The sequence below is a fragment of the Neoarius graeffei genome, chromosome 5 (genome assembly GCF_027579695.1).
Source record: "Neoarius graeffei isolate fNeoGra1 chromosome 5, fNeoGra1.pri, whole genome shotgun sequence".
Lineage (NCBI taxonomy): Eukaryota > Metazoa > Chordata > Actinopteri > Siluriformes > Ariidae > Neoarius > Neoarius graeffei.
The window spans coordinates 80,378,111-80,404,246 of NC_083573.1; the positions used below are offsets into that span (position 1 = coordinate 80,378,111).

At 40.2% G+C, this 26,136-nt stretch overlaps 1 protein-coding gene across 1 annotated transcript in view; it reads right to left on the reverse strand.

The window, feature by feature from the left end:
- vopp1b (VOPP1 WW domain binding protein b) overlaps positions 1-26,136 on the reverse strand; it is a 100,881-nt gene that overhangs the window by 12,527 nt on the left and 62,218 nt on the right. The window contains exons 3-4 of the mRNA XM_060920710.1: positions 16,054-16,131; positions 12,355-12,488 (exon numbers count right to left, since the gene is read on the reverse strand). Of these exons, the coding sequence (XP_060776693.1) occupies positions 12,355-12,488; positions 16,054-16,131 (212 nt within the window). The remainder of the gene's footprint in view (positions 1-12,354; positions 12,489-16,053; positions 16,132-26,136) is intronic.

Sequence of the window (26,136 nt, forward strand, 5' to 3'; positions counted from 1 at the left end):
CATTTCTCTTTCAAATCTATAGTAATTAGTCTCCTCAGTTCCCAAACATTTACAGAGTGTTGTTAAAAATACAGGTGATGCAACACAGTGGTAAACATGCCCCTGTCCCAACTTTTTTGAAACGTGTTGCTGACATCAAATTCAAAATGAGCATATATTTTTCAAAAAACAATAACATTTGATATGTTGTCTTTGTACTATTTTCAGTGAAATATAGGGTTTCAATGATTTGCAAATTATCACATTCTGTTTTTATTTACAGTTTACACAGAACTGGGGTTGTCGAATAAACTACTACTGCAAACTCGTGAATTAACAATTATCAGTTGACTTAAGTTCAAATGAAGATTTTAAGAAAATGGTTAATCGAAAAATCAACATTACACACTACTCCACTTAATCTAGTTGATTACTTGAGACATTTATTATCTTATGTCAATCTTTTTCTTTTGGCTGCTCCTGTGAGGGGTCGCCACAGTGGATCTGTTTCGCATATTTGATTTGACATAAGTTTTACACCAGATGCTGACGCGGCTGTAAGGGGGGGAGGGGGCACCCGGCAGGTAGGTATACCACTAACGTTAAAACAAAATAGACTACTATAGGTTTTGGACCCTGACAAAGTGTTTTTTCCATCGTATTTGAACCCTCTGGGATCGAGAGCTTCTCCAGCGAAGCTCAGCAGGTTTAGAATGAGTAGGTCATGTATTTCGATAAATATCTTTGCGAGTTTTTATCATACAAGCATGATAAAGATATTGAAAGAAACTTTATACCTTACACTTTCCTATGTGCCCACTGTCAAATAATATACAGTATATTTTTTTAATTAACTAAATTAGATGAAACATAAAACTTGTCACCTTACTCAGTCACATCAGACTCAGTGCTGAGCACGCACTGACACATTCATAAAAGATTATTCCTATGGTAACGGCATGATAATCACTTTCACTCTTTTGGTTTTGATTGGTTTCTCTTTCGCAGAGTTTTCTTGTTTTCTAAGTTCTAGTCCAGCAAATTTTAGTCTGAATGCCAAATGATATGACCATGTCTCATTTTGAGCCATTTTAAAAGTCATTTTGTTACAAAGTTGCTTGGAATCTCTTCCTCAAAATTTTAACTGTTATGTAAGAGTAGTTGGACTGTTAATTACTAAATTTCTTATAGACTTATTATAAACATAGTATAAAAAATAGTCATTGTTGAGATGTTTCATGAGTGTTATTATAGTACCGATACAGTAGTGCTTGAAAGTTTGTGAACCCTTTAGAATTTTCTATATTTTTGCATAAATATGACCTAAAACATCATCAGATTTTCACACAAGCCCTAAAAGTAGATAAAGAGAACCCAGTTAAACAAATGAGACAAAAATATTATACTTGGTCATTTATTTACTGAGGAAAATAATCCAATATTACATATTTGTGAGTGGCAAAAGTATGTGAACCTCAAGGATTAGCAGTTAATTTGAAAGTGAAATTAGAGTCAGGTATTTTCAATCAATGGGATGACAATCAGGTGTGAGTGGGCACCCTGTTTTATTTAAAGAACAAGGATCTATCAAAGTCTGATCTTTACAACACGTTTGTGGAAGTGTATCATGGTACGAACAAAGGAGATTTCTGATGACCTCAGAAAAAGCGTTGTTGACGCTCATCAGGCTGGAAAAGGTTACAAAACCATCTCTAAAGGACCCCACCAATCCACAGTCAGACAGATTGTGTACAAATGGAGGAAATTCAAGACCATTGTTACCCTCCTCAGGAGTGGTCGACCAACAAAGATCACTCCAAGAGCAAGACATGTAATAGTCGGCGAGGTCACAAAGGACCCCAGGGTAACTTCTAAGCAACTGAAGGCCTCTCTCACATTGGCTAATGTTAATGTTCATGAGTCCACCATCAGGAGAACGCTGAACAACAATGGTGTGCATGGCAGGGTTGCAAGGAGAAAGCCACAGGTTTCCAAAAAGAATATTACTGCTCATCTGCAGTTTGCTAAAGATCACGTGGACAAGCCAGAAGGCTATTGGAAAAATGTCTTGTTGACGGATGAGACCAAAATAGACCTTTTTGGTTTAAATGAGAAGCATTATGTTTGGAGAAAGGAAAACACTGCATTCCAGCATAAGAACCTTATCCCATCTGTGGAACATGGTGGTGGTAGTATTATGGTTTGGGCCTGTTTTGCTGCATCTGGGCCAGGACGGCGTGCTATCATTGATGGAATAATTAATTCTGAATTATACCAGCAAAATCTAAAGGAAAATGTCAGGACATCTGTCCATGAACTGAATCTCAAGAGAAGGTGGGTCATGCAGCAAGACAACAACCCTAAGCACACAAGTCATTCTACCAAAGAATGGTTAAAGAAGAATAAAGTTAATGTTTTGGAATAGCCAAGTCAAAGTCTTGAGCTTAATCCAATCGAAATGTTGTGGAAGGACCTGAAGTGAGCAGTTTATGTGAGGAAACCCACCAACATCCCAGAGCTGAAGTTGTTCTGTACGGAGGAATGGGCTAAAATTCCTCCAAGCCGGCCATGCAGGACTGATCAACAGTTACCAGAAACATTTAGTTGCAGTTATTACTGCACAAGGGGGTCACACCAGATACTGAAAGCAAAGGTTCACATACTTTTGCCACTCACAGATATGTAATATTGGATCATTTTCCTCAATAAATAAATGACCAAGTATAATATTTTTGTCTCATTTGTTCAACTGGGTTCCCTTTATCTACTTTTAGGACTTTTGTGAAAATCCGATGATGTTTTAGGTCATATTTATGCAGAAATATAGAAAATTCTAAAGGGTTCACAAACTTTCAAGCACCACTGTATATGAGTACCAGTCAGTTGTAACCAACTGGAACATCCTTGCCCCCCATACTTTTACCTAGACATGGAACTGATCTGTGTGCACGACTGTTTTCTTGTGTTTAACTTTAAGCATGTTTTTCTTGAATCTTCTGACATTTTCCTGTAAATTATATTCAATTTATCGTGTAATTAGCAACTAATGTCTCATGTAATTTGACCTTTGAAGAGCACAAAAATGTGCCTGGAAATAGCTCAGAAGCCATCTCTAAGCATCTAAAGCCCTTCAGCTCCCCCCCCAGAACAATGTGGACCCCTGGCCTTTGGCCTGTCATTCAGACAGGCTGAAATTTGGACGGACAGACAACATTTCAGACTTGTCTGCTTAAAATTCCTTATTTCCCACACTGTAATAACATACTGTATTCCCTGAGTGCACTGTAGACTACATGTAAAAGATGTGAGCCATCCTTTTATGTTTATGGTATTGTTAACACGCATGTTCACAAGCCAAAATGATAAGATGCTGCAGCAGACTTACTGCGTACACACACGTTGGCTGTCCGGCTACTGCTCATTTTCATTAATAGGGTCTCCCTTTAACTACTATACCCTGTGTATGTACACGGGACACGTGGTGTTTGGGGGTGGGGGTGGGCCCCACTTTGATTTTTACGACAGCAGCTAGATAGGTCTGTGAGAGAGGTTGATTTTTGCAACGGCTCTGAAGAATATCTGCTTGAAATCCCCTGAGTCTTGGGAACTGAGCCTCTGGTGGCTCCCCTGGCCCCCCGCCCTTACTGGTTTGACAACCCCCCCCTTCCCATTTTCCTGGATCTGCCCCGAGATGCCTTTCCTGACGCAACCCTCCCTAATCTATCCGGGCTTGGGACCGGCACTAAGTATGCACTGGCTTGTACAACCCCAGTGGCTGGGTATTTTACCTAATCTACATGTCTTTGAACTGTGGGGGAAACCAAACCTTTTTGCTGTGAGGCGACAGTGATAATCACTGTACCACCGTGCCGCCCTACTATCTTATGTTAAGAAACCAATGAATTAAAATTCCAACAATAATACTGAAGGCCCAAATAATATTGATTTCTGTCGTCCACCGTCACAGATACTATCTTGGACACCATGCAGTTAGCCTGCAAAACCAACTCGTTAGATGATACAAGCAGTCTGCACTTTTTGCAGATACTATTACATCTGCCCGGAAACACATGCAAGGATTCTGTCTCAGGTTTATTATCAGTGCATTTAACGGCATCATCTCAAAGCACCTACAGATCACATTCTCTTAGCTGTCGGTGCTGTAAGTTGTTATTAGGCGGATCAACAATTTTTTTTTCCTCAAACAGGAAATATAATTTGAAGCGAAGCAAACTTACTGCAGATCTACTGACCCTTAGAAGTGGAGTGCCACAGACTCTGTACGGTCACCTCTTCTGATTTCTATTTGAAAAACTCCTACAGTTTGCAGATAATACCACACTGGACTGATACTCAGTGGAGATGATTCTGCTGTCAAATATGTAATTGATTGTGGACTTCAAGAGATCAGCCCACCTACCTCATCCCCCATACTACTCACATAACTGTACAACATTTCTGACAAACATAACTGTTACATGGATCATCGGTCCTGTAAGTAAAATATCAGCAGTAGAGATGCTTCCCCCTAAAACTGCTAGAAAAAGTACAAAAAAGCTTTTTGCAATGTGGTACTGTACCATATTGTTGAAAATGACTATTATAGTGTATAAGGGTAAGATGCTGGAGGTTCAGATAGTTTTCAGAATGTTGTTAGTCCAAAGTAATTAAAGTACAGTAAGTGCTGGGGATGAGTCATCATGAGCAGGGGTTAATGGCTTAAGCTGGTTTTACATTGGTGATTACAGTCATCTTTAAGGATAATTACTTGTCACATTGTATGAGATGATCCCAATAAAATGTATAAAAGGCCATGTGAGAACCTGAGTTGTCCATATCCGATTATACAATGAATAAATGTGTATATAGGTGTGTGTATGTGTGTGTAAAGCTTTTTTAGCTGTAGTTTTCTTCGAATCACAGATATCTGACATTTTAAATATCGCTTGTCTTCAGTATGTAAACAAAATTTGCTTGTCCCCCAGGACAAGGGTAGCAACCGTTGCTAACGTAAGTGTGACGTCAGTGCAAGGGGTCTATATGTCACTCGTGAGGAACTCGATGAGTTGTTTTGATAAATTTGGGTACTTTTTGTTTGTGGATGTGTCTATACTGTATAATAAAAAGAAAATCACATGTTGGCTTAAAGATATGAAGTTTATCTTCTCATGTTGAAAATATTTTCACTCATTCACTCACTCGCGAATATATACTGTATATATTCACCACTCAAAGATAAACTTAATATCCTTGCACAACCGTGTAATATCCTCTCTCTCATATATATATATAAATAAACCTTATTTTCCTCATTTGTTTCTTAGTCATAAATGTGTACTTACTACTCTTACTGATAGATTTTTTCATAGCTTTAGTTTTCGTATCATCCTTTTATTTTAGCTTTAGGGCTATAGTTTAACTTAATTAGGCATCTGCAGCCTTGCTCCATACAACATCTCATTGTACTTGTACACTGACAATAAAATCCTGAATCTCTTGAATCTTGAAGAACCTCTCATGAAAGACAGACCTAAAATGAAAGACAATTAATATGTTCTGCTTATATCATCAATCAGTGCAAACTGGACAGGTGTAAAAAAAAAAAAGGGGGGGGGGGGGGGGTTGAGGTGTTTGCATCAACAGAACCTAGCTTCACTGTGAGCTTGCTAAAATATTTACAGTGCTGCTTGAAAGTTTGTGAACCCTTTAGAATTTTCTATATTTCTGCATAAATGTGACCTAAAACATCATCAGATTTTCACACAAGTCCTAAAAGTAGATAAAGAGAACCTAGTTAAACAAATGAGACAAACATATTATACTCGGCCATTTATTTATTGAGGAAAATGATCCAATATCACATATCTGTGAGTGGCAAAAGTATGTGAACCTCTAGGATTAGCAGTTAATTTGAAGGTGAAACTAGAGTCAGGTGTTTTCAATCAATGGGATGACAATCAGGTGTGAGTGGGCACGCTGTTTTATTTAAAGAACAGGGATCTATCAAAGTCTGATCTTCACAACACATGTTTGTGGAAGTGTATTATGGCACGAACAAAGGAGATTTCTGAGGACCTCAGAAAAAGCGTTGTTGATGCTTATCAGGCTGGAAAAGGTTACAAAACCATCTCTAAAGAGTTTGGACTCCACCAATCCACAGTCAGACAGATTGTGTACAAATGGAGGAAATTCAAGACCATTGTTACCCTCCCCAGGAGTGGTCGACCAACAAAGATCACTCCAAGAGCAAGGCGTGTAATAGTCAGCGAGGTCACATAGGACCCCAGGGTAACTTCTAAGCAACTGAAGGCTTCTCTCACATTAACATTAGCCAATGTTCATGAGTCCACCATCAGGAGAACACTGAACAACAATGGTGTGCATGGCAGGGTTGAAAGGAGAAAGCCACTGCTCTCCAAAAAGAACATTGCTGCTCATCTGCAGTTTGCTAAAGATCACGTGGACAAGCCAGAAGGCTATTGGGTGTTTTGTGGACGGATGAGACCAAAATAGAACTTTTTGGTTGAAATGAGAAGCGTTATGTTTGGAGAAAGGAAAACACTGCATTCCAGCATAAGAACCTTATCCCATCTGTGAAACATGGTGGTGGTAGTATCATGGTTTGGGCCTGTTTTGCTGCATCTGGGCCAGGACGGCTTGCCGTCATTGATGGAACGATGAATTCTGAATTTTACCAGCAAATTCTAAAGGAAAATGTCAGGACATCTGTCCATGAACTGAATCTCAAGAGAAGGTGAGTCATGCAACAAGACAACACCCCTAAGCACACAAGTCGTTCTACCAAAGAATGGTTAAAGAAGAATAAAGTTAATGTTTTGGAATGGCCAAGTCAAAGTCCTGGCCTTAATCCATTCGAAATGTCGTGGAAGGACCTGAAGTGAGCAGTTCATGTGAGGAAACCCACCAACATCCAGAGTTGAAGCTGTTCTGTACAGAGTAATGGGCTGAAATTCCTCCAAGCCGGTGTGCAGGACTGATCAACAGTTACCGCAAATGTTTAGTTGCAGTTATTGCTGCACAAGGGGGTCACACCAGATACTGAAAGCAAAGGTTCACATACTTTTGCCACTCACAGATATGTAATATTGGATCATTTTCCTCAATAAATAAATGACCAAGTGTAATACTTTTGTCTCATTTGTTTAACTGGGTTCTCTTTATCTACTTTTAGGACTTGTGTGAAAATCTGATGATGTTTTAGGTCATATTTATGCAGAAATAGAGAAAATTCTAAAGAGTTCACAAACTTTCAAGCACCACTGTACACTACTGTTCAAAAGTTTGGGGTCACCCAGACAATTTTGTGTTTTCCATGAAAAGTCACACTTTTATTTACCACCATAAGTTGTAACATGAATAGAAAATATAGTCAAGACATTTTTCTGGCCATTTTGAGCATTTAATCGACCCCACAAATGTGATGCTCCAGAAACTCAATCTGCTCAAAGGAAGGTCAGTTTTATAGCTTCTCTAAAGAGCTCAACTGTTTTCAGCTGTGCTAACATGATTGTACAAGGGTTTTCTAATCATCCATTAGCCTTCTGAGGCAATGAGCAAACACATTGTACCATTAGAACACTGGAGTGAGAGTTGCTGGAAATGGGCCTCTATACACCTATGGAGATATTGCACCAAAAACCAGACATTTGCAGCTAGAATAGTCATTTACCACATTAGCAATGTATAGAGTGCATTTCTGATTAGTTTAAAGTGATCTTCATTGAAAAGAACAGTGCTTTTCTTTCAAAAATAAGGAAATTTCAAAGTGACCCCAAACTTTTGAACGGTAGTGTATTTTTTATCTGGATATGTTTTCCATCCATTAGCATGTTTAATTTATGCTTTGCCATTGCCACTACTATATTTGTAGCTGCCAATTTTGCATAATCCTGTTTTATTCTCCTGTTTGTGGCTTTGAAAAGAGCGTGATACACTCAGATTTTGAGAAAACATTTCTGACACTGCCAGAATTTTGTTGCAGTGTCACTAAACCAGCTAAGACCATTTTAAGAGCACCAATTTCAACTCACAACCAAATAATTCTTGCTAGGGCATGCAAGTTTTGTCTACTACAGCAAATTTGGGGTACTATGTAAAGCCAGCTTTAATGTACAGGATATTTATTGGTTCGAGGGTTCAGTACTGGATCTCGATGCAGGGAGTGATGATGTAGGGAGGATGTGTAACAGCTTTGTAACAGCTTTCTCATTCTCATTATTTGTAGCCGCTTTATCCTGTCCTACAGGGTCGCAGGCAAGCTGGAGCCTATCCCAGCTGACTACGGGCGAAAGGCGGGGTACACCCTGGACAAGTCGCCAGGTCATCACAGGGCTGACACATAGACACAGACAACCATTCACACTCACATTCACACCTACGGTCAATTTAGAGTCACCAGTTAACCTAACCTGCATGTCTTTGGACTGTGGGGGAAACCGGAGCACCCGGAGGAAACCCACGCGGACACAGGGAGAACATGCAAACTCCGCACAGAAAGGCCCTCACCAGCCACGGGGCTCGAACCCGGACCTTCTTGCTGTGAGGTGACAGCGTTAACCACTACACCACCGTGCCGCCTGTAACAGCTTTGTGTGAACAAAAGTAAACCTGTAGCACTTCTCTGATGGATAAGCAGACTGGAAAGATCTGGTAAATAAATAGGTTAGGTTGTATAAATGTTTACATCATCTTTATTGATGTACAAGTGTTCCCTGCTGCTGGATTATCTGAAGTCCGCAAGGTGTGCTTTTTTAGTTTTGTGGATTTTTTTTTAAATGCTGAGTTGAAATCAATGAATAACACTGTATGTCATGCCAGATTTGTTGGGGACATTGGTTCTGCTAGATTATAAGTAGCTACAAGCTCAAGAATGAATGAATATAATACATAATTTAAAAACCCCTTTTCAAAAATAAAACATTTGGCACATTTTTAGAAATGAGTCTTCTTAATTCATGAGCGGATTCATATCATTTATATATTACTCCTCTTATGTTTATTGCCTAGTTTAGTTCTCTTCAAAACTATAATTTTTCCCTGATATGATATATTGTATGTCTGTATTGTAGAGTATATGAGGTCAGGCTGGCCTAACAGGGGTTGTGAGTAATACAGAGAAGCAGGGTGGTGGTGAACAACCACAGGGTGTCACTAAGCACAAATCAGTGCTTTGCCAACAGTTAATCAGCTAAGACTCAGTCTGTTCAGTAGAAACACTGTGAAACACAAACCTGAGTTCTACAACTGAATGAATACACTTGTACAATTAGTAAAAACAAACACTGGGATTTCTCTGTTTCATGTTCTACGGAACAACCACGAACAGTTCAACCTAAGGAACGGAATTAAGTACCGCCCTGCATTGTTTAAGCTCCATTCAGTTTTCCACATGAGCGAGTGTGATAATGACAGAGCCCAATTAATTTCCCTCTATTCATATAGTGATGTTTCAAAAGCCACGGAAAGCCAGTGACCTACTTTTGTCTCTAAACTCCAATGAACAAAAGGTTAAAAATCATCTAAGATGACATTCTTGTTTTTGTTTTTTATTATTCCATGCACATAATTGCAATGTAATGTTTCTGTAGTTTACTGTCAAGCTAAAGATGCAGAAAGTAACAATATTAAATTTAAATATAGTACTCACAGTCACATACGGTATGACATCATCAGCAATTTAGCCATTGAGTAGTATAGATCATAATTTATTCTTGGTAATAAACACTAAATCTACAAAAAATAAATGAAATGAAACAATAAACCAAAAAATCATCCAAATGACAATTAAAGGAGAACTAGAAATCCTTCTTTTACAAGAGAGTCTCTGACATTACAAGAGGCTTGTGTCTGTTCCACGGAAGTTCCTCAATCTGCAGTGTGTATTCATGCATTCCCAACCTTTTTTGTCTTTTCCTTCTTCCCCAACTCTACAATTACTTAACTAAATTATTGAAAACTAAGATATAAAACCTATATTAAAATCTATTTAAACTAGAAGGGTAGTCGGTAGAGTGTACACCTCCACCAAGTCATACATTTGGATTTGCATCAAAATCTAGTCAATTGTTCCTTGGCCCATGGCTCACCTTTCCTCAAAATTTCATCAAAATTTGTTCACTGCTTTTTGAGTTACATTGGGAAAAGGCAAACAAACAAACGGAGGTGAAAGCATAATCTCCTCCAACAAAGCTGGTGGCGGGAATAAAAATAACTATTCTGGTGGGATACAGTTTCTAAGTAGGTGGCTGTTACTTAATATTGTCCATAGTAATAATTCACATGGGATAAGCAATCTCAGTAGAGATATAAACCCCAGAGAAGGGAGTGTCTTCATGATGTGTGTATGGTCATTACACTCAAAATTCCACACACATTCTGTACACCCGATATGAATACCAAACACCAAACTAATTGTTTTGACTTTTATTACAAACACTTGTTTTCTGACTTGTGGGCATTCAAGTTGTGCTTGAGCATAAGTAGGTCACATGATTAGAACATGTATGTAGGCTATACTATTGCCCCTTTTCCACCAAAGCAGTTCCAGGGCTGGTTCGGGGCCAGTGCTTAGTTTGGAACCGGGTTTTCTGTTTCCACTGACAAAGAACTGGCTCTGGGGCCAGAAAAAACGGTTCCAGGCTAGCACCAACTCTCTGCTGGGCCAGAGGAAAGAACCGCTTATGTCAGCGCGGGGGGGGGGGGGGGAGTTAAGACCAACAACAATAGCAAGACCATGAAAGGTCGCCATTTTTAAGCAACGAGAAGCAGCAGCTGTACAAAAGCGAAGTCATCCATTATTGTTGTTGTTGCTGCTTCTTCTTCTCCGTGTTGTTGTTGCTTCGATGTTCGCGCCAAGGTTTATGCAAACGCAGCGACGTAACTAACGTATACAGTGACGTAACTGACGTATACAGCGATGTAATGACGTGGCTCCCCTTAGCACCCCGAGCTATGGAAAAGCAAACTGGTTCTCAGCTGGCTTGCAAGTTGAACGAGTTGTGAACCAGCACCAGCACTGGCCCCGAACCAGCCCTGGAACTGATTTGGTGGAAAAAGGGTATATGTGTACCTGTGCTAGAAAGTCTAGAAATTCATCTCATCTCATTATCTCTAGCCGCTTTATCCTGTTCTACAGGGTCGCAGGCAAGCTGGAGCCTATCCCAGCTGACTACGGGCGAAAGGCGGGGTACACCCTGGACAAGTCGCCAGGTCATCACAGGGCTTACACACAGACACAGACAACCATTCACACTCACATTCACACCTACGGTCAATTTAGAGTCACCAGTTAACCTAACCTGCATCCTTCTTGCTGTGAGGCGACAGCGCTAACCACTATACCACCGTGCCTCCCCAGTCTAGAAATTATTATAGATTTTTTTTTTTAGTCCTGTCTTATTCTGTCATGTCAGTATTTTTTACAGATTGTAACTTAGTTCATGAACACCCAGAATCATCACTTCTCTGACATGTCCTTTGAAACATCATCTCTATTTTCTTGTTGTACCTGAATACTTGACTTAGATAAAAGCTCTTCCTGAAATGTCTCGATACCAAATAAAAAGCACAAACTCTGCTCCCATAGTATATAACAGAACCTTACTGACACGTCAATTGAAACAGGATATATATATTACTTGGGGTTATTTTTACTGGTCATTTTATAGTAGGTAATAGTCTTTCCAAATGTGGGAATGTACAATCTGTAAAAAAATACTGACATGACAGAATAAGACAGGACTAAAAAAAAAAAAATCTATAATAATACTGGAACATATCACTATTCCAAGTACAGCATGGTGAGTACAGAACTGTGTACGCATGCAGTTACAGAAGTCTGTTACTCAGTAATATTGTTTGCCTCATCTATTCTGAACAGCAGGAAGTTGGTGGTGGCCATATGCTGGTGCCATATTTGTTTACAATCACACAAGCTTTATCTGAGAGGTCCTGCTTATTCTGCATGCAGAGAGGGAGAAATGTGGGGAAGGAAAGAAACAGAGGAGATGAAGAGCTGCAGGGGTGGGATGCAGTTGATGAAGAAATATCTCACGCCTGTAACTAGCCTGTGGCTCTCTGGACCTCAGAGTATAGGCCTAATAATAAATGTCTGTCTCACTCTCTGAGCTATGGCTCCCCACTGTTCTCCAAGCTTATGTGTGTGTTAGGAAATGTTGAGGTAGTATGGCCATAAAGAGCGTAGAGAACACACTGAGAAGCTGTGTGTAGATAATCTGGACGGTCCTGCAGTGACATACCGTAGTGTGATCAATTGTCCCATCATTCATGACCAAACAGAAAAGCTAAATAAACATACTATTTATAGCAAACTGGACGGGAAGTAGGCGTCTTTACCTGGTGTGCTCGCAGGGTGTCTGGTGAATGACACGTTAAAGGCAGGCTCTTCGCTTAGAGGAGAAGGATACATACGTCGGCGAATGAAAAAGCCAGCTCCGCAGCAGAAAAGCACTCCCATCATCAGCAACAACCTAATGTACAGGCAGTCAACGGAAATGAGAAGTACACCATTAAGAGTATGTTTTATTACATTCATCCCTGTGCATTATCCTAACTTCATTGAAGCTCCCATTTACTGGGTATATTATTAAATCTGAAGCTTTTACAACATCCGAGAAACATTGCTCCCTACACTTACAGTTTGTTCTCTTTCAGAGTTGATCATTTTTAGAGATCTTGGCTTTGTTCAAGGCTAGTGAATGATCTGAAACTGTGTGTGTCTGGTAGTGGCTCTTGTACATTAAAAATAAAGCGATACAAACAAGTACAGATGCCTTAACCTCTTAGAACAGGGGTTTTTAATCTTATCCACAAAGGGATCTTGTTGTTACAGACAACCAAGCAGGTTGCACCTGTTTAATCATTTCCTCTTAGTCTCCCATTAACTATCAAGTGTTCCTCCAATTTGTCTGTAATGGAGGCCTGCAGCCACACTGACCCTTTGCCGATAAGATTGAAGACCCTGCCTTAGAGTCTTCATCACTCATTCATCTTAAAGCATATCTCATCTCATCATCTCTAGCCGCTTTATCCTGTTCTACAGGGTCGCAGGCAAGCTGGAGCCTATCCCAGCTGACTACGGGCGAAAGGCGGGGTACACCCTGGACAAGTCACCAGGTCATCACAGGGCTGACACAAAGACAAACAATCATTCCCACTCACATTCACACCTATGGTCAATTTAGAGCCACCAATTAACCTAGAAAGAAAGAAAGAAAGAAAGAAAGAAAGAAAGAAAGAAAGAAAGAAAGAAAGAAAGAAAGAAAGAAAGCACAACTTTATTCATGACACACTTGTGAAATTCCTCTCTGCATTTAACCCATCTGAAGCAGTGAACACACACATGCACACACATGTGAGCAATGAGCTCACACACATAACCAGAGCAGTGGGCAGCCATGCTAACAGCACCCGGGAAGCAGTTGGGAGTTAGGTGCCTCGCTCAAGGGCACCTCAGCCCAAGGCCGTCCCATATTAACCTAACCTGCATGTCTTTGGACTGTGGGGGAAACCAGAGCACCCGGAGGAAACCCACGCAGACACGGGGAGAACATGCAAACTCCACACAGAAAGGCCCTCGCTGGCCGCTGGGCTCGAACCTGGACCTTCTTGCTGTGAGGCAACAGTGCTAACCACTACACCACCGTGCCGCCCCCATTCAGTAAATACTATGTATTATTTAATTAAATTCTATTCAGTTCAATTGGTATGTTTTTTTTTTACAATAGATATTTTCTCAAAGCAGCTCTGCAGAAATTCAGATGCAGAATTAGATGACAGTAGCAAGGAAAAACTCCCCGAGATGACATGAGGAAGAAAGCTTCAGTGGAACCAGACTCAAAAGAGAACCATCCTCTTCTGAATGATGTTGGATAGTGAAATTATAAATAATTTTTATGATAAGGTCAGACACTACTCAGTGTGTTGGAAGTATGTTTAGTATGAATATCATAGTTTTATGGTTACAACAGCAGGTCTTAGGTATACAGTGGTGCCTGAAAGTTTGTGAACCCTTTAACATTTTCTATATTTCTGCATAAATATGACCTAAAACATCATCAGATTTTCACACAAGTCCTAAAAGTAGATGAAGAGAACCCAGTTAAAGAAATGAGACAAAAATATTAGATTTGGTCATTTATTTATTGAGGAAAATGATCCAAAATTACATATCTGTGAGTGGCAAAAGTATGTGAACCTTTGCTTTCAGTATCTGGTGTGATCCCCTTGTGCAGCAATAACTGCAACTAAACATTTCCGGTAACTGTTGATCAGTCCTGCACACCGGCTTGGAGGAATTTTAGCCCGTTCTTCCGTACAGAACAGCTTCAACTCTGGCATGTTGGTGGGTTTCCTCACATGAACTGCTCGCTTCAGGTCCTTCCACAACATTTTGATTGGATTAAGGTCAGGACTTTGACTTGGCCATTCCAAAACATTAACTTTCTTTTTCTTTAACCATTCTTTGGTAGAACGACTTGTGTGCTTAAGGTCATTGTCTTGCTGCATGACCCATCTTCTCTTGAGATTCAGTTCATGGACAGATGTCCTGACATTTTCCTTTAGAATTCGCTGGTATAATTCAGAATTCATTGTTCCATCAATGATGGCAAGCCATCCTGGCCCAGATGCAGCAAAACAGGCCCAAACCATGATACTACCACCACCATGTTTCACAGAAGGGATAAGGTTCTTATGCTGGAATGCAGTGTTTTCCTTTCTCCAAACATAACGCTTCTCATTTAAACCAAAAAGTTCTATTTTGGTCTCATCCTTCCACAAAATATTTTTCCAATAGCCTTCTGGCTTGTCCACGTGATCTTTAGCAAACTGCAGACAAGCAGCAATGTTCTTTTTGGAGAGCAGTGGCTTTCTCCTTGAAACCCTGCCATGCACACCATTGTTGTTCAGTGTTCTCCTGATGGTGGACTCATGAACATTAACATTAGCCAATGTGAGAGAGGCCTTCAGTTGCTTAGAAGTTACCCTGGGGTCCTTTGTGACCTTGCCGACTATTACACGCCTTGCTCTTGGAGTGATCTTTGTTGGTCGACCACTCCTGGGGAGGGTAATATTGGTCTTGAATTTCCTCCATTTGTACACAATCTGTCTGACTGTGGATTGGTGGAGTCCAAACTCTTTAGAGATGGTTTTGTAACCTTTTCCAGCCTAGTGAGCATCATCAACGCTTTTTCTGAGGTCCTCAGAAATCTCCTTTGTTTGTGCCATGATACACTTCCACAAACATGTGTTGTGAAGATCAGACTTTGATAGATCCCTGTTCTTTAAATAAAACAGGGTGTCCACTCACACCTGATTGTCATCCCATTGATTGGAAACACCTGACTCTAATTTCACCTTCAAATTAACTGTTAATCCTTAAGGTTCACATACTTTTGCCACTCACAGATATGTAATATTGGATCATTTTCCTCAATAAATAAATGACCAAGTATAATATTTTTGTCTCATTTGTTTAACTGGGTTCTCTTTATCTACTTTTAGGACTTGTGTGAAAATCTGATGTTGTTTTAGGTCATATTTATGCAGAAATATAGAAAATGTTAAAGGGTTCACAAACTTTCAAGCACCACTGTAAATCTATAGGATCAAGATAAGCTTATCCATTGAAACAAGCATAAGACCTGGAGAGAAGCTGTTTTTCATATGTAATAAGCACACATTTGCATTTACACTCCCTTTTATATGTGTGTTTAACTGTTCTGTAACTGGACAGACTTTTCAGTGATATAAAGTTAGAAAAATAAACCAGTGGAAGTGCAAGATAGAGGAGATTAATCGCTTTTAGTCTATCTTTCAGACCACACACAGCAGGTGACATACAGCCCTATAAGGCAGAGTATTGATCTGTGAAGGCAGGAAGCAGAGCTGTTTACATTACTGCACCAAGGCTGGGCAACCTACAGGTGTTGTATATGATTTAACACACCACAATGCAGCAAACTATTTGCCAGCTGCCTTATATGCTTGTTTAGAATGTTTAGTATCTGAATGACATTAAAAAATAACTCTTACCAGAAGTACCAGAGCCTCTGGATGGACAGAGCGCGCACACAGCAGCGAGTCCCGCAACAGTCCTCATACGAACGGCATCTATCCATACAGAGGAGATAGTTAGTTGGAGCAAAATCCAAATGCATACATAGACAATGTCGGGTAAGTAAACAAAGAAATTAGCACCTATTAAAATTATTACAGGTCAAAAGTCACAGGATTTGTGAGGTGGTCCTGTGAAACCCATCAGATGTTGCTGTGGTAAAAAAAATTGGTTTTGGGTTTTTCTACCTGTAACAAATTTTGATACCTTAACTTTAAGAAACCATAAATATATTTCGCTAACACAATGGGGAAATGTTGCTTTTTTAAAATCTTCCTGCAAACATAATGTTGAGTAAGGAGCCAGTTTAACAAACAGTAGTAAAATAGTAAGTCTGACTAAAGATGCCTGAAACCTTGCTAGCTAAGTGTGATTTTCTCACATAGTAGATGTCACACACTGAGCATCATGTAGCAATCTTTTGGTAAAATTCTGTGTAAATGTTCACATAAGTCAAACCAAACAAACATTTTCTCCTGGATTTATAAAAGTTTAGGAAACACTGATTTCTTCTTACTCGTATGCATATATTGATCACCTGTAAAGCATGTTTCCGACACAGCTGATTTGCGTTTTGTGACACCCACAAAACTCCATAAAGGTTCAAGTGCACAGAGGGCTGAAAACACAGGAAGGGTCAGAGGTGGAAGTTATTTTGATTCGCTTCTATGCCAATATTTACATTCACATATATTTTGTTATTATATTTAGCACTGTAACACATGGGCAGCACCAGCGGTTTTCTTTTGCTGCTGCTATGGGGTTGGTTTTCAGTGAGGGTGCTCTGAAATTTAGTGTTTCCCATTAATGTGCTGGTCACCACAGTTTAATTACCTACACCAAGGAGGTTATGCTTTCGGTTTGTGTTTGCTTGTCTGTACATTTACGCAAAAACTACCTATGTCTTCATTTAAAAGGGTACCAAATATAATATATACAGTTGCTGATGTGACAAAGTAACGTATTCTTAAGTATTCTATCAAATTTATATACTAGAAAACAACGAAATATCTTGGTAATTGTAAATATAATAGTCGGTACGCTAAACGGCACAAGAGTCGCCATTTTTAAAAGACCGTGACGCCAGCCCTACCCACTGCACTAGGAGAGAAGCGTGTAATCATGGCGTCGGGCGCATCAAGTGAAAGTGACAGCTCTGTTGAATCATACGAAGAGATCCCGCAAGACACACTGCAAGCAGGCTATGGCTTAGAAGGGTACCAGTTTGAACTTAGGAGAGGTACTCTCGACTCCGGTGATGACGAAAGAAGAGAAGAAAGCTCAAACTCGCTTGGTGTTTTTCAGCAGAAACGAGTGAAAAGACACGCCTGGAGGATCGTTATGCTTTCCATCGGTCCTGTTATTACACCCGAAAGCAACACACTGTGGCATTGTGTAGCCGATCACTTAAAATTCATCCTAATTTCCGATTCACACGTGCTATTCCCAACCTCAATGAGCCAACACAACTGGGCACATACATACGTCATGAGTGTTATGCAGAGAAAATGAACGTGCATTCTGATTGGATAAAATTAATATCATGGCGGGCTGTTCAAACTGCAGAAATAGTTTGCTCGAGCTACTTTCAAAACACTATAACTTTCCAACCTTAGAACAAAAAACTTTTGTAAGTCTTGAATAAGGTTCGTCAATGTGTGTTTTATTGTTATATTCACTCTATATATTGCCCTCTGTTCCCCTTTAAAAAAAGATGCATCTGTTGATTGAATCTCCACACATGAACGTTTATAAAGTAAGAAAAAATCCATTATGATCTCGCGAATGCTACATTAATACTAAGTTGTGTGCTCTGGCTAACAGGACGTGAAAATAAGGTCAAAAGTTCAGTGCGTACTGTACCCATTGACTCAAATCACCTGTGTTGGCTTTATGTTTTTAGTCTAAAAATAATTGTATTTTAAGTTTATTTTATTCATATATTTATTTATTTTTCAAATTATAAATTATACTATTCACATATTCAAAATTAAAATTTCTAACTAAACCACAGAAATTTCTTGGATGTGCTAAGGGTGTGCTATAGCTATCCTAGGGGTAGCTACAGCACCCCAAGCCCGTCCCTGGCATTGCACATGCTGTAGCAGTACTAAAGACAAATTACAATAAAGGTGAAGTAGGTGTGACTTAAGTGAGATGACTAGAAAGTGGTGTGACATGAAGACAAAGGAGAAAAAGGTTCTACACTGTAACCAGGTGACCACACACACTGAACATGTCACACAGGGAAACCTTCCATCCACCCATTATCTATACTGTTTATCTCTCAGGGTCATAGGAGCCAAGCCCAGCTGACTTTGGGCAAGAGGTAGGGTACAACTTGGGCAGGTCACCAGTCTCTTTCAGGGCTAACACGGGTACAAACAACCACTCACACCTCTGGGCAATTTAGAGTAGTTAGTAATCTGCATGTCTTTGGACTGTGGGAGAAAACCATGTGGGCAAAGTGAGAACAAGCAACCTCTACACAGAAAGGCCCCAGCTGGCTACAAGGTTCAGTCTCAGAACCTTCATGCTGTGAGGCAACAGTGCTAACCACTGCACTACTGGGCCACACAGAAAAGCAACTAATTTAAAATCGTTTTAAGTGTCAAGGCTGACGTGCTAGAAGCGTTGCACAGCATAAAAAGACAGTGATCTGGCAAACAGAACCAATTTATAAGCCAGCTTTTATCCTCCAAAAAAATCACACCGGTCTTAAAACATACTTACCCTCATAAGCATGGCCTTAATCTTCTGTCAGCTGAGGCATCAGTTTACGGCTTACGGCTGTGCGCAGACAGATTACCCATCCTCTATTTCTGCGGCAACTTTTCTTTTGCTGTACTAACCCCATTTCTAGAAAAGGTGGGATATTTTCCAAAATGCAATAAAAACAAAAATCTGGGATTTGTTATTTCATATGAACCTGTATTTACCTGACAAAAGTACAAAGAAAAGATTTTCAAGATAGTTTTACTGACCAACTTAATTGTACATTTGGAAATATAATCCACAAATGTTGTATAATACAAGACGTTGCCTTGATGACTATATCTCTCTAAAATCTCAACATATGCCCCAATATATCAATGGTACCTTCACACACATGCAGCTCACCCATGCTGTGGGCACTGATGCCCCCATACCATCACAGATGCTGGCTTTTGCACCTTTCTCTGATAAACTGGATGGTCATGTTCACCTTTGGCACTGAGAACTCAACATCCAGTTTTCCTGAAAACAAGCTGAAATGTGGACTTATCTGACCACAGCACACTTTTCCACTGTTTTTCGGTCCATCTGAGATGAGTATGGGCCTAGAGAATTCGGCAGTGTTTCTGCAAAGAATTGATGAATGGCTTCCTCCTTGTGTAATACAGTTTCAGGTTGCATTTTTGGATGCAACAACGGACTGTGTTAAGTGACGACGGTTTTCCCAAGTACTCCCGAGCCCATGTGGCTATATTTGTCATATTAGCATGATGGTTTCTCAGGCAGTGCCGTCTGAGGGCTCGAATGTCACTCACATTCAACATTCAATGAATTCCTTGAATCTTTTCACAATAATATGTACTGTAGATTTTGAAAGATCTTGTGTTGAGAAATGTTGTTTTTGAAATTGACTAACAATTCTCTCACGAATTTTGGCACAAAGGGGTGAGCCATGACCCATCCTTGCTTGTAAAGACTGAGGCTTTGGTGCTGCTCCTTTTATACCTAATCATGTTACCAATTAACCTGCTTATTGTGGAATCTTCCAAAATGGTGTGACTTGAATATCCTATAAACATTTCAGTCTTATTTTGCCTCTGTCCCAACTTTTTCTGAGTGTGTTGCAGGCATCAAAGTCTAACTTCGTTTACATTTACAAAATACAATTAAGTTAGTCAGTGAAACTACTGAAAATCTTTTCTTTGTACTTTTGTCAGTTAAATAAAGGTTCACATGAATTAACAAATCACAGATTGTTTTTATTGCATTTTGGAAAATATCCCAACTTTTCTGGAAATAGGGTTTGTAATTGAATGACTAATTATATTTGTCTTAATTTATGGGGTTGTGTTGGCTTTATTTATTTATTTTTTCTTTATATTATTTAATTAATGCCAACAATGTACAGTAAAACAAAGTGCTATATTCTCACTAACTTTATAAAATTAAGCAATTTATACTTGACAGTATACGATATTCCATGTATAAAAGTGCAGTACTCCATGCAAGTTATATAATTTGAAGTTGATTAAGTCAAGGTTTACATTAGTTAGTATTCTTATGCGTAAAGTTACACACACTCAGGAGCATGAATGGGATATGAATGGGTTTTTGTTCTGAAATTATTGGATTTTTATGAATACCAAAGCTTCCTGTGTAAATGCTCTTACAAACGATTTACGAATGTCTGTTCATATCCAGCTTGAAAAATGAGGCCCACCGATCAAGTTGTTAGATAGCTACATGCTGTATGGAAGAGAACTTAATTAATTCAGTGTGCAATCAGATACCAGCTCTCAAAATGTCACCAATGCTCCTGTGCACCAATCAGAATGGAATCTTTGCATACAACTTCCTCCTGTTTCACTTTACGGGGTAATCAGTGTTTAAAATGCTATAACTTTACTTAGGATTGAGATACATGCAGAAGAGAAACTTATTTGATATGCATATATGAACATATCCATCCATAAGCCTTTACATTGATAATATACCCAGTGGGCCAGCTGCAGTTATGTTGCATTGCACCCAATACACCCAGTTTATTGCAACACCCAGTACATCCAGTGGGCCAGCTGCCTTTACATTGATAATACACCCAGTGGGCCAGCTGCCTTTACATCGAAAATACACCCAGTGGGCCAGCTGCCTTTACATCGAAAATACACCCAGTGGGCCAGCTGCCTTTACATCGATAATACACCCAGTGGGCCAGCTGCCTTTACATCGATAATACACCCAGTGGGCCAGCTGCCTTTACATCGATAATACACCCAGTGGGCCAGCTGCCTTTACATCGATAATACACCCAGTGGGCCAGCTGCCTTTACATCGATAATACACCCAGTGGGCCAGCTGCCTTTACATCGATAATACACCCAGTGGGCCAGCTGCCTTTACATCGATAATACACCCAGTGGGCCAGCTGCCTTTACATCGATAATACACCCAGTGGGCCAGCTGCCTTTACATCGATAATACACCCAGTGGGCCAGCTGCCTTTACATCGATAATACACCCAGTGGGCCAGCTGCCTTTACATCGATAATACACCCAGTGGGCCAGCTGCCTTTACATCGATAATACACCCAGTGGGCCAGCTGCCTTTACATCGATAATACACCCAGTGGACCAGCTGCCTTTACATCGATAATACACCCAGTGGGCCAGCTGCCTTTACATCGATAATACACCCAGTGGGCCAGCTGCCTTTACATCGAAAATACACCCAGTGGGCCAGCTGCCTTTACATTGAAAATACACCCAGTGGGCCAGCTGCAGTTATGTTGCATTGCACCCAATACACCCAGTGGGTCAGCTGCCTTTACATTGAAAATGATGTGGTTACTGCCCTGAAGTGGATTATTTTTCTACAACTACATATCTTGTCATGTTTTATTCTTATATCTTACATCACAGCAATTTGACAATGATTACATTCTTAGTTATTAGATTGACACGTAAGCCATTTATAGTTACATTTAATGTTGCAAAATGCCCATGAAACAAGTAAAGTCCTCTTATCACATACAGTATGTTACAGCAGCTGTAAAAAGTCACAAGCATCTGTTTTTTTTCCCCCTTCACTCGAAGTTAATAACAAAAAAACTGCAGCTGAGAAACTGGAAAGCACGAAGTTCCCTGTGCTGAAGACTTTCCCATGGTGGAAAACTTACTGACCGTTACAAAGCACTGAGACTCATTTGAATAAATGTCAAATAAACGTCTTCTTACAGAAGACGTCACCATGTCAGTAATTATACATTTATCTTTGTGAAATAATGACGCATAATAAACCACATTTATTGTTAGTGCTAGATTATGTCGAGCGTCCGCCATACAAATTCCTCTGAATGAACTGTTACTATAGTAACAATAATGAATGAATAATTAGAATGAGCACATTAATATAATCCTATCACTTGAATGACAGCTGATGCTACTGTTAGAAATGCTGTTACAGAAATTAATTACCACCTTCTGATAAATCAGATGCTAGAATCCAGCAGCACTGTAATATAAAATGAAATCTGGAACACTATAACCATAATAATGACTGCTCAGACTGCTCTTCCTGAAATGTCTGGATTTGCTTTATGTTTGGTCTTATGATGTCGTAACTTGTTAGAAGACAAAATTTAAAGACACCCCTCCTCACACAGTTGAGTCATCCTCTCTGAAACCAGAGACTACTCAATTAGGACCTGTCAGGAGAGGCCATGGCCTATTCCTCTCCCCAGAGATATACAGTGATGAAGCGCTGCACCCTGGGTATCCATGGCAATGTCCTAAAATTGAGCACAGCCTAGGTAAAGGGCTATGAATGTAAGAAGACAGCCTCTGGTACCCACGTATGCTCTGTTTGTTAGAATCATAATCTTTTCAGATTGCCGCATTTTGTTAGACACATTAGTTTCTCTGGGCAGCATGGTGGTGCAGTGGTTAGCACTGTCGCCTCACAGCAAGAAGGTTCTGGGTTTGAGCCCAGTGGCTGATGGGAGCCTTTCTGTGTGGAGTCTGCATGTTCTCCCCATGTCTATGCAAGTTATCTATAGATGCTCTGGTTTCTCCCACAGTCCAAAGACATGTAGTTAGGTTAACTGGCTGCTCTAAATTGTTCATACGTGTGAATGTGTGTGTGAATGGTTGAGAGGAGAAAAGCTCTGTAATAATCCAATAGAAGGCAATGGGAAACCACTAGTGTAATTCTTCCCTAGAAACTCTGATGAAAGTCAAGTGGCCATGTCACTGCAGTGACATGCCAAATAGAGGGACAGAGATTTCTCTACTTATGTCTTTCTTTGCACAGTCAAATGGAAAATTATCCAGGGGCACATTTCAGTGAATTTCATTTTCAGGTTTCTATACTTTTTCCATAATTGCTCATCTTCAAATCGAAAATGAATTATCCGTCTTTCTTCAAACTGAAGTGGGAGTAATCAGTGCAGCTTTTTGCAGTTATTTCTACTATAGTAGAAAAAGATTAAAAAAAAAAAAAAAAAGACACTGAATGGCTGGACCCAAGTCCCAGTGCTTATGCAATCTCATTTCCGTGGTGACTGTGCACCTGGAGCGTTGCCATGCCCCCATGTGTTAAACTGTATATCTTCAGCCAGCTCCAAATAAGCAGGCTCTCTCGTCCAAGAAGTGATCAATTATAAATGAAGAATATGCTCGTGCATGCTCAGGCTTTCTGGTTTAAAGGATTTGATGAAGATTATTGTGCAGGACTAATAAATCAGAATATCCTGATCAGGAACGATAACAAGGCCAACACTGAATCAGCATGTGCTGAGATGTAGGAGGTGGAGGAAGATGCTCTGATTGTATACCTGTCACTCTAAAGCACATGGGTACACTTCACTTCTTCTTAACCAGAAAGATCTGTCTGAGCATATGAAGCTTCGATGACTGGACAAGGCAAGAATTGCTGTCTAATTAAGTGTCAGGACACAGAATTCTTTTTGGTCCAGTTGACAGAAAGACCAGCAGATGTCTACAGATGATTGAAACTCCACAGGATCTGAATGCATCTGGAATATTTGACTCTCAGACTAAGGACAATATTTAATCCAATATGAAATTACTTACTTACTTACTGGCTGGCTGTCGTATCCGACAATGACGATCTATTAATTGCTCTTTTCCATCCTGTTCTATCAAGTGACAAACGTTGCCAAGTACTGGGTGAGATGTTTCTTTCGGCTAGGTTCCTTTTTAAGGTGTCCTTGAAACGTAACCTAGGCCTTCCAATTGCGCGACTACCCTCACACAGCTGAGAGAAAAGAATTTGCTTGGGGAACCTCCCATCATTGAGCCTGTTTATGTGGCCGGCCCAATGAAGATTTCTCAGAATAAGGATATCATAGAGGCTGGGCAATTTGGTTCGTTGCAAAATCTGATTGGACACAAAGTGCCACCACTTGATGTTTAGAATCTGGCGCAGATGATTCATTACGTATGCACTAAGTTTATGAGCAGCAGCTTTGTAGACGGTCCATGACTCGGCTCCATAAAGCAAGGTAGAGAGAACAGTAGGAGAGAACAGTAGCAGAGTATACGGCACATTTGGTTTTCAGTATAAGATCACTATTTCGCCAAACTCTGTCTCTTAATCTGCCAAAGACTTTCGAAGCTTTCGACATCCTTGAGGCTAACTCAGCATCAAGCTTGTTGTTGTTGGTAACTATCGACCCCAGGTATTTAAATTCATTCACCTTGGTCAGGTTAGTACCGTCAATCTGGATGTTACCTCCCTCTACATGTGATCCAGGGGCTGGTTGGCATACTAACTCAGTCTTAGTGATGTTGATTTGGAGACCAAAAGCTTTGGCTGATCTTGCGAACCTGTTGTAATTTCTTGAGCTTCATTGTGGTGATGTGCCACAAAGGCTGTGTCATCAGCATACGTTAGTTCTCTAATAAGCACAAGCTTGGTTTTCTTGAGAGATTTGAACTGATTTGCGTTAAACAGGTCTGCACTTGGTCTGGTTCGTATCCACACTCCATGATGGCAGTCGGAGAAAGCATGGTTCAAGACCATAGCAATGAAGATGGAGAATAGGGTTGGAGCAAGAACGCAACCTTGTTTAACACCATTGTGGATCTCAAAAGGCTGTGATAGATCTCCTTTAAGGCTCACAGAGGCTTTCATTCCTGTGTGTAGTTCTGATATCAGGTGTGTAAAGTGGTCGGGGCAGCCAAGTTTTCTGAGGATCTTCCATAGAATTGAATGGTTTACAGAGTCAAACGCCTTTGTAAAGTCTACGAAAATCATATAGAGGGGCATGTTCTGTTCTATGCACTTTTCTTGTATCTGACGTAGTGAAAATATCATGTCTACAGTACCCCTGCCAGCACGGAAACCGCATTGAACCTCAGGTAGGAATTGCTCTACATGTTTGGAAAGCCTGTCTTGCAGAAGGCGGGCAAATACTTTTCCTGGGATGGACAGCAGGGAGATGCCATGATAGTTGTCACAGATTTTCCTGTCGCCTTTTTTGAAGATGGTAACCAGTTGTGCATCCTTCCAGTCTTGTGGGATTTCTCCTTTTTGCCAGGCTTCTACGATGTTGTACAAAGACGTTAGCAGTTGTTGGCCACCTAATTTAATAACCTCGGAGTGTAGACCATCAGAGCCCGGTGATTTACCATCACAAAGATTGTTAACGGCCTTTTTTACCTCTGTCAAGTCAGGGCATTTGTCCATCCAGGACTGAGCTGGGTGCTGATTAATGTGGTCAGTGATGTTAGGGTCCGTGGTATTAGCGTGGTTGAACAAATTATGAAAGTGTGATGTCCATCTTTGGAGTAGTTCCTGTTGTTGTGTAAGGAGAGTATTGTTGTCAGTATCAAGTAGATAATCAGGGTGGTTCACTCTAGGACCCCAGATGGCCCTCATATTATGGTAAGCCTTTCATATCATTTGTGTCAGCCAGCATCTGTAGCTCAGCAGCTTTGTTCCTCCACCACTCATTTTTTAACTGCCTGCATCTGTGTTGAAGGAGATTATTATGTAGCCTGTAGTTAGTTTTGCTGGATCTAGTCGTTCTGTTTAGCATAATTGCTCGTGCTTGGTTTCTGTTTGTTAAGAGGACTTGAAGTTCAGTTGAATTTTCATCAAACCAATCTTTATGTTTTCTTTTCATGGTCCAGAGTTTTTGTTTAGATGTTTCGTATACAACTGATTTAAAAGAGGACCAGCGTTCTTCTATTGAACCTGCAGGTGAGACATTCCGGAGTTTATCATTCAGTGCTTCTTCCAAGTCTGCCTGGATCTTTCCATC